The following is an 8,823-nucleotide window of genomic DNA, read 5'->3' on the forward strand; positions in this document are numbered from 1 at the left end:
GTTCCACCAGTGGACAATTAAACAGCAAACCTGCAAAAGCAAACCAAAAACTAAAATAATGAGGTCAAATGAAAAGGCTGCTGATTCTCATACTGGATAACAGAACGCCATCAACTTCAGTTGCTTAACCATCAATAAGGATACAGCAAGTTCACGATACAGAGACTATTTTGACACACTCGGTGCCAATGACGGAGATAGACGACCAATCGATACATCGAGGCTAGCAGGGGATGGTTTTCAGCACTGTTCCTCGAGGCCTCTCATCTCGTAAGAGGAGCCCTCTTCACACAATCAGCATGGACCCTCTGATTCCTCTTTTTCATGTATACGTGATGGCCCGTTGCCATGACAACCGCCTCCTCATCCTCTCTCTCTCTCTCTCTCTCTCTCTCTCTCTTTTTCTCATCGCCTCCCGCTTCCGTTTCACTTGGAGCGTCTGTCGCGACTCCCCCGTCAGCCGTCACTCACTTTTCATGCCTTTTTATACACCCCACTCGTTTCCGCCCCAGGGGGGAAAGAAAAAACCCCAAAGAGTCATCTTTCTACTGAAATAACGCGCAAAAAAATGCAGCACGCAAGAACAGATTGGTTGCTGTCAACACATTTTCCTTACACATCTCATACAATTGTTTAATAACATATATTTTTTTAAGTGTCAAAATTGACCTATTTGTCAATCCCCAAATCTTTCCATTAAATCGTGTTTACTTTCAACCGGGACCCACAAAAAAAATGGTTCTAATAAAATATTGTGCTTGCTAGTCAAGGAAAAAAAATGGTGGTATATTACAACAATAAAAAAAATCATATTCATATTTAACTCCACCCACAAACAAATTCTCATTGGATCCAAATGATAGTCAACGAGGACCCACAAAATTAATAGGCATTGGCTCTTATTGACTCTGCCACATGCAAAAAAATTAATAATAATCGCTTACCTTCTATCCGTTATTGCAGTGGTTCTTTTTTCTGGCTTAGGTGCGGGCAGCGTGGGATCAATTCCCCCTCGGTGGTGGGTGATTGTGAGTGTGAATGGTTGTCTTTGTGTGCCCGTTGACTGACTGGCGAGCAGTTTAGGGTGTACTCCTGTAGTTCGCCTTTTGCCCGAAGTCAGCTGGGCTCCAGCACCCCCACAACCCTAGTGAGGATAAACAGAAAATGAATGAATAAATCTTTGCTTTACAATTGTAATTAGCTTTAGTTAGGGTTAGCTTTTAAGGTTAGGGTTAGATTTAGGGTTTGTCTATATCTGTCTATTCCAATTGCAACCAGATTAAAGATTATCTTCAATCCAAGATGGCTAAATCCCTTAATTCCAATGACAATTTGAGTTACCCCTAGGTATGAGTGTGAGTGTGAATGGTCGTCTGTCTCCTTGTGCCCTGTGATTGGCTGTTAGCCAATTCAGAAAATAAATGAATGAATGTTTTCCTGTCTGTGGTCTTGTTGTTGTTGGTGCTGACCTTCATGTTGTGGTTAATGTTGTTTCAAATTGTACTTGTCTGCTGTGCTGCAGTTCTTGTTCCAAGACTTGCCATTAGTATCGCTGACGGCGATACATGTCCACGTGGAAGGGTTGGCAGGCAGCTTTCAAATAATGACTGTGATTGCTATTGTTTGCCTGCTTTTCTTGTTCCTGCCGTTGTTGACTTTGGTCAACTACGCAGTAAGAAGACAAGCACTTTGGAAAGCTGGCTGCACTTTTGCTCTGGCCACGCCAGCAAAGCACTTTGCCTTGCGAGAGCAATGAAAGGCCACCGGGTTGCTCCCAAACAGATTAAATTGAGACAGGGGAGGTGTAGGGGTGCTGAGAAAGCCTGGCTCATGAGAAAAATGCTTGTGTGTAGAGGCTGTGAGGGGGTAGGTGGGGGGTCTTTTTTATATGCTGAATATGGAGACACTGGCAAATGCCAGGAGACCTTTTCTTGGACGTTCCAATGTGCAAAGAAGGGGGAAATCCGTAGGAAAGGTGTTATGTGATTGGCTATTGAGGAGCGATGAGATGGCAGCCTATTAACTGAGAGCATTAGACTGAGACCAGGGAATGAAAAAGATGTAAACGACTTGGGAATCGCGCTCGACAACGTTGTTAACATGCCGAGATGCTGATGTGGCCATGCGTCGTGTTTGTGTGTGTGTCGGTGTGCGTTGCTCTAATAAGCACGCTGCATGACCATCTGGGAGCCGGATGCTAGAGTGACAGTTAACATTTTTGCTGCCATAGTATTGTTTTAGTCATTATTATTTGCTTTATTTACATATTTTTCTTTCTGTCATTTTGGGATTTTAGCGTCATTCATTGGAGGGCCAAGGGTGACCTTAGACCCCTAAAATTTACTTCCTAACCCACTGGTTATTATACAGTACTGTAGATTTTAATAACTGTACTGTTAGTACTGCGTCATACCTGTCAACCTCTGCCGATAACTGCCCTTATAAATGATTATGATTCCCCTTACAAACCCCCAAAAAACCTTACAAACACCGTACGAGTCGTACGGTGTTTGTAAGGTTTTTGGGGGGTTTGTAAGGGGAATCATAATCATTTATAAGGGCAGTTATCGGCAGAGGTTGACAGGTATGCTGCGTCCACATTAGATCGCTTGAAACATTACATATAAACATAATAAACCATCATATAACAGTAGGACTTTTCACTAAGGGATAGAAAACAGGTGATATAAATGATCATTTGAAAAATTATGCCTCAAAGTATTTAGGGATCCAAATGAGTCATTTTACAAACTGACATTGGAGAAAATTATGTTTAAAGACCCCCCCAAAAATGACACTGCTGACGAGTCCAGCCATTTTGTGAAATCAGTTATAGCTCCATTTAATTCTTTCAAATAGTTTTCTACTGGCCGGTTTAATACAAAAGTGTAATGATAACCTTGCTAACCTAACATATCAAGTTTCCGCGTGGACACACCGGGTGAAAAATTCCCCACTGTCTTCATTTGGTGTTTTTCAAATAAACGGTTTATCTAGCGTGTCATAATTTGGCCTTGGCGGTCGTTTTCACTTGATTGCCTTTGCACTTATTTTCTCTCGCCTTGATGCTTCCTGTACTTGACAGCATGGGTGCAAACACATTCCCTCACCTGGAACGGTGCAGTCATTCTGTATCCTGCCGCGCTTCAGTGGGCAGAACTCTGCATGTGCGCGCCTTGGGCTGTGGGAGAAAAAGACAAAGGGTTAATTTGTCTTCCTTTTGACGACGGCACCCCATGAGATTTCCACAGACATGTACACAGACGAAGCTTTGACTCTCACGCGATCTCGCTAAAGCTATCGCCGGCCTTCAACTGGCTCCGGCGCGACAGTGCCATATCCCGGAGGAGCACACGGGTCACGGGCGAGGTCGGTGTAAAGAAGTGGGGCAACAAGAACAAGCAGCAACAAGAACAAGTAGCAATAAAAACATTGTCTAGAATAGAAATGCAAAGAGGACTGGCACAGATCCCTGAGGACATCCACAGAGAACAAGTGGGAACAACAACAGGGGACCAAGAACTGGGACATGTGCATGTTCCACAAATGCCAAGTTGTCTTTCAATTAGCCTAATTATCAAAAGGGCAATGATTACCTGCCAACAATGGGCAGTGTGTAATTGTGTGTGGAAGTGACAAGAATTGTCAGAATTTGCAACCCATCAAAAGATGCTACTTTGTCAGTTGTGTTTGATATTAAAATAGGTTCTCGATGAAAAGTAAATAATAAAAATGCATCCAAAATAGCTTATTTAATGTCACAGGGTAGAAAATTGTGGATTTATTCATATATGAATTGAGTCCTAGAAGCATCTTAGTAGTAACTTAGTAACGTTCGCATGATTAGATGGCCACAACGGTAATGGTTGAAACTGTGGTAACAAAATCCCATTTTATTTCAGACAAAGGACGGATGACACCCTAGACAGAGCGAAAAATCCTTGCAAGAAATACTAAATATTCATGCTGCGCTTCCTTTCTAACATCTCGAGTACATTTCAAAATGCTACATACCCAAAATATATTAATAATTGTGATGTGACTCTGCAACTATAAGTCCTGAGGTCCTCTTCTTTTGACTTTTAATATGAAAAGGTCCTAGGCCTCAGGTGCTATTTTTTTCCGGTGGGCTTTTCGCAATAGTTTTTCCTCGGGCACAGACTCCCCCAGGACCAGTCCCGGTGACAAGCGCAATACAAGTTAATCTTTCTTAACTGTCAAGAATATGACTCATATCCCGACCCTCACACAAACACACCCAATATTTTGTGTTTATTGCATCCTCCATTTCTTCACGGACTTAGTGCAAATGTAAAGTCTCTGCCAATGCCATCTTAATTACGGGGCCGCCTCGGCAGCTCTCGGTCGCCATGGCGACGCAAAGATGAGGGAATAAAGAAATGTTCCCATTAGGCCGCCAGCCAGTAAGACACCGGCGAGCCTTCCCTAAATACGTTGCCAATGAGCTCTCAGCGTCCTCTGCTGGAACTCAGCAGCTTAAATTGAATGCTTTTTTTGTTATTATACAAATATAATGAGATTTAAAGACAAGTAGTCAACATAATAAATAAGTAGAGATGTCCACAAATAACAACATCAAACACAAATGAACAGATAATCAAGAAATAAAAATTTAAAATGAATAAGTCATAAATAAATACGGAGTCAACGTAGTAGGCAACAACATAAATAAGTAGGGATGTGCACATATAACAACAACAAACACAAACGAACATATACTCAATAAATAATAATATTAAAATCAATAAAGGAATAAATAAATAAGGAGTCAACATAATAGATACTTAGCTAGTATTAGTTGTAATATGTATTATAGTTGTTATAGTTATTATACTTATCTACTTATCTAGTAGTCAACATAATAAATAAGTAGTAGTCAACAACATTAATAAACTGGGAAGTACACAAATAACAACAACAAACAAACAGATAAATAATCAATAAATAATAATATAGTCAACATGATAGACAAGTAGTAGTCATCATAATAAATAAGTAGTAGGCAACAACATAAATAAGTAGGGACGCGCACAAATAACAACAACAAACAAACAATAATTTCAGTCAATTCCAAGGACGGCTATGGCCGTCATTTCAACTTAGATAACGAAATAGCCATCAATTCCATCAGTAATTCAGAAATATTCTTATTGACTAGCAACAATTAATAAAAACAACAGTGTCTCAATTTGCATGCTACAGAATTGTGATCATATAAATTGTGCAATTTAAAAACGCTGGCTCAATTTTATGGGAGCAAAGACAGAGAGAGAGAGATAGAGAGAGAGAGCGAGAGCGAGAGCGAGAGCGAGAGCGAGAGCGAGAGCGAGAGCGAGAGCGAGAGCGAGAGCGAGAGCGAGAGCGAGAGCGAGAGCGAGAGCGAGAGCGAGAGCGAGAGCGAGAGCGAGAGCGAGAGCGAGAGCGAGAGCGAGAGCGAGAGCGAGAGCGAGAGAGAGAGAGAGAGAGAGAGAGAGAGAGAGAGAGAGCGAGAGAGAGAGAGAGAGAGAGAGAGAGAGAGAGAGAGCGAGAGAGAGAGAGAGAGAGAGAGAGAGAGAGAGAGAGAGAGAGAGAGAGAGAGAGAGAGAGAAAAACAATTTAATTAAAAAAACGATGCTTTTCCTTATTATGAGAAAATGCCAATTTTCTCAAGAAATTTCAATAAGAAAAATTCATTATTTCAATACCGCTTGTCCTCGTCAAGGTCACGGGGTGCTGGAGCCTATCCCAGGGGACCGTGCAAAAATACAAACCACACCCATGACTGGTGGCCACTCAGTTGTAGGCCACAAATAGCGACAGACAACCATTCACACTCACAATCCCACCATCACCAAATGGGAATTGATCCCACACTGATCATACTAAAGTCAGCCTAACGAACCACTACACCTCCGATTCCAAACGCAAGTTCTGAATCCCAAATTGATGACACTTCTAAAACACTACACATAATTTCAAATGGCTTTCTTGCATATTTTTTTTACCATGCCACTAGAAAAGAATTGGATAGGGGTGTCTTGACTTTCAGTAGACACTTTCTACAGAAAGATGTCACGTCTTGATGGTAAGCCGCTGCAAGCATCCAGATGGTCTGGTGGGGCCGGCTGGTGCTAATTGAGCCACGGGCCAAAAAAAAAACAAGAACGACACGAGCTAGGCTGGCTCGGCAGGTTTTGACTGCAACGAGTCTTGTCGTTCATTCATTACCGCTGGGACGATGGCGCACGAGTATCTGTTAGCCTGCTTGGCCTTTTTGGCCGTCAACGTGGTCCGGGTTTTGTCGTCCACCCAAGACATGGAGTTTACGTTCGTGTTACCGGCGGGCAGCAAAGAATGCTTCTACCAGAAGCTAGAAAAAAACAGCACCCTGGAATTTGAATACCAAGTACAGTAACTCATCTTGACTCTTTACTGTGTTGGCAAAAAATTATAGTGTGGAAGGGGCGGTGGGAACTTGAGTGGGTTCAATCATGTGTCATTTTATTTTATCTAATGTCAGTAAAATTCTAGGATGCACATCAAATTTGTCTATAATGCAGGGAAAATAAAGAGCTGCTAAAATGAATACCACAATAATGTTTTCCAAGTTTATGTTTTTTTTGGGTGGCAATGTAATAGATGCAAAGCTTCCTTTACTTTTAGCATGTTTTACAACTTGGTTGTTTAAAAAAAAAACTAGAAGTCAAACCGGAAAGGTTTGTCTGTCTGCTATTTTCACTTTTAATTACAAGTTGTGTTTAATACGTTGACAAGAGACATTGTGGAGTTTTTTTTTTTTTTTTACAAGGGAGATGCTTGTTTAGGCAATGCATGCCACGTCACACTTATTGTACAAACCAGTTGTGCTACAATGAATAGGACGTCACCTGATAATTAGTCAAAGTAATTCATCTTGGTAGACACGTACAACTTAAGGTTCCCCATTTCATTATAAGCCTGGCGGCCCATGAATGATCGGTGAAGGCCCTCCCAGTCTAGTTCAAAGTTATAGAAGAATAAAATTGTAATATTAAGAAGACTAAAGCCATAATCTAATATTTTCAGGTGGTCGGCCAGGCCAATCAGCAGGCCAATCAGGACATCACCTTTGCCATCATTTCCCCCACCGGTCGTCGAGAGTTTGAAGACAAGAGAAAAAAACACGCTCTTCACAAGTATGGCTCTGGTTCACGCTTGTTTTTGGCCTTTAAAAAATAGGCAATACGGACTCAATGTTCATTTTCAATCACATTTCCATTTTTTTGGTTTTGTAGGTTAGCAGGCACGATGGAAGGCGAGTACCAGATGTGCTTTGACAACAGCTTCAGCAAGACGAAAGAAAAGTTGTTGTTCTTCACGCTGTTCATCAACGACAGCCTCAATGACGACGAGGAGTTGGCAAAAAGCATCATCACTAACGAAGACGCGGAGAACACGCTGATCGGCTTTAAGGTCAGTCATGCATAAAATGAATAAAAACTGTGCTAAAAACACACATTTTGTTGGCAATGCTTCAAGTCAAACTCCAAAAAATGGCAGAAAAAAACATGGCAACCTTTCCATTTCCATCCAAAGTCACAGTTGGCTGGCCATAAAACATGTTTTTTTGAACAAAAATATATATTCTAAATGGATCAAGCCCAACAAATTTTCCTTCAATGAGGAAAATGTCCAAACAATTCAAACATTTGACAAAATAATGAAAAATAACTATATTCCAATAATAAAGACTAGGACAAAGTTAACAAAATATAAACTAAACAAAGAGGCAAAACATTACTCACCCAAACCAGCAACATGAAAACATAATGCAATCCTCCCAACACAACACATGGTTTAAACACACAGACAGGGGTTTAATGATTAAACACAAACACCTGTGTCCTACAACAGAAGGGAAGCCAAGAGGGACAAAAAAGGGCAAAAATGCAAACAAATCACATAGGCAGGACACACAGGGCACTCAACCCCAAAAACGTGAGAAATGCAAATAAAGAAATGCAAAAAATATATATATATATATATATTTTGGCAGAGCCGCCTGGAGGAGATGCACCGGCAAATCCACAGGGGGCGTGTTATCCAGTTGATGCTGAGGACCTACGACACCCGGGACCAACTCCGGCAGGACAACAACCTATGGCGGGTGGACTTATGGTCAGCCATCAACATCTGTGTCATCATCGCTGTGGCCGTCACTCAAGTTCACATTTTGCAGTCGCTCTTTCCTGGAAGCTAGGAAAAAAAGGCAAAACAAAACCTCCCACGTTTTTTTCCTTTCTTTGAATAAAATCAAAAGACGTCCTCGGGTGTAATTTTTGTATTGATTTGATCCGTTTTTTTAATGTTATATTCATGTCCTTTATTAGACTTCTTAACTCATACAATACAACACAATGGAAACATTTATTTTGACTGACTGGGAGGGTTGGCAGCAATTGGTTATTTATAGTCTATTATATTCATACTGTCATTTCAATTATGTGAACATATTTTACATATTTTAAAGTACAGTCCCCGAGAAAAAATTCAATAAAACTGAAATTGAAAGCAAACCCACACACATTAATCCAAAAAGTTCAAAATTGTTAGAAAATCTTTTTGTCATTTGTAAATTAATCACAGCAAAAATTCTTGTTGGATACTAACAATGAATCATTCTAAAATGCTACGTAATTGTGATTAATAAAAGTGTGCAAATTGAAAATGGTGCTTCAATTTTATGGGAGTAAAGGGAGAGGAAAACAAATTTAATTTAAAAAAAATATTTTTCCCCATTATATTGTAAGAGTCACCATTTTCTATAAAGATAATTTCAATGAC

The 8,823-nt window shown here is 40.5% G+C and overlaps 2 protein-coding genes across 3 annotated transcripts in view; one reads left to right on the forward strand and one right to left on the reverse strand.

Annotated features, from left to right (window-relative positions):
- syt3 (synaptotagmin III) overlaps positions 1-8,236 on the reverse strand; it is a 34,716-nt gene extending 26,480 nt beyond the window's left edge. Inside the window, exons 1-3 of one of the 2 annotated variants that reach the window (XM_077618578.1) lie at positions 7,785-8,236; positions 3,111-3,181; positions 945-1,144 (exon numbers count right to left, since the gene is read on the reverse strand). The gene's annotated coding sequence lies outside the window, so the exon portion shown is untranslated. Of the gene's footprint in view, positions 1-944; positions 1,145-3,031; positions 3,182-7,784 lie in introns of both variants that reach the window. The other variant, XM_077618579.1, reaches the window with a different exon arrangement.
- LOC144088258 (transmembrane emp24 domain-containing protein 1-like) lies at positions 6,175-8,362 on the forward strand. Its single transcript, XM_077618580.1, has 4 exons — positions 6,175-6,406; positions 7,066-7,175; positions 7,275-7,452; positions 8,036-8,362. Exons 1-4 carry the CDS (start codon positions 6,239-6,241, stop codon positions 8,237-8,239), a joined length of 660 nt encoding a protein of 219 aa, XP_077474706.1. The 5' UTR covers positions 6,175-6,238; the 3' UTR covers positions 8,240-8,362.
- The last annotated feature ends 461 nt before the right edge of the window (positions 8,363-8,823 follow it).

The sequence above is a fragment of the Stigmatopora argus genome, chromosome 14, assembly GCF_051989625.1.
Source record: "Stigmatopora argus isolate UIUO_Sarg chromosome 14, RoL_Sarg_1.0, whole genome shotgun sequence".
NCBI classification, from domain to species: Eukaryota; Metazoa; Chordata; class Actinopteri; order Syngnathiformes; family Syngnathidae; genus Stigmatopora; species Stigmatopora argus.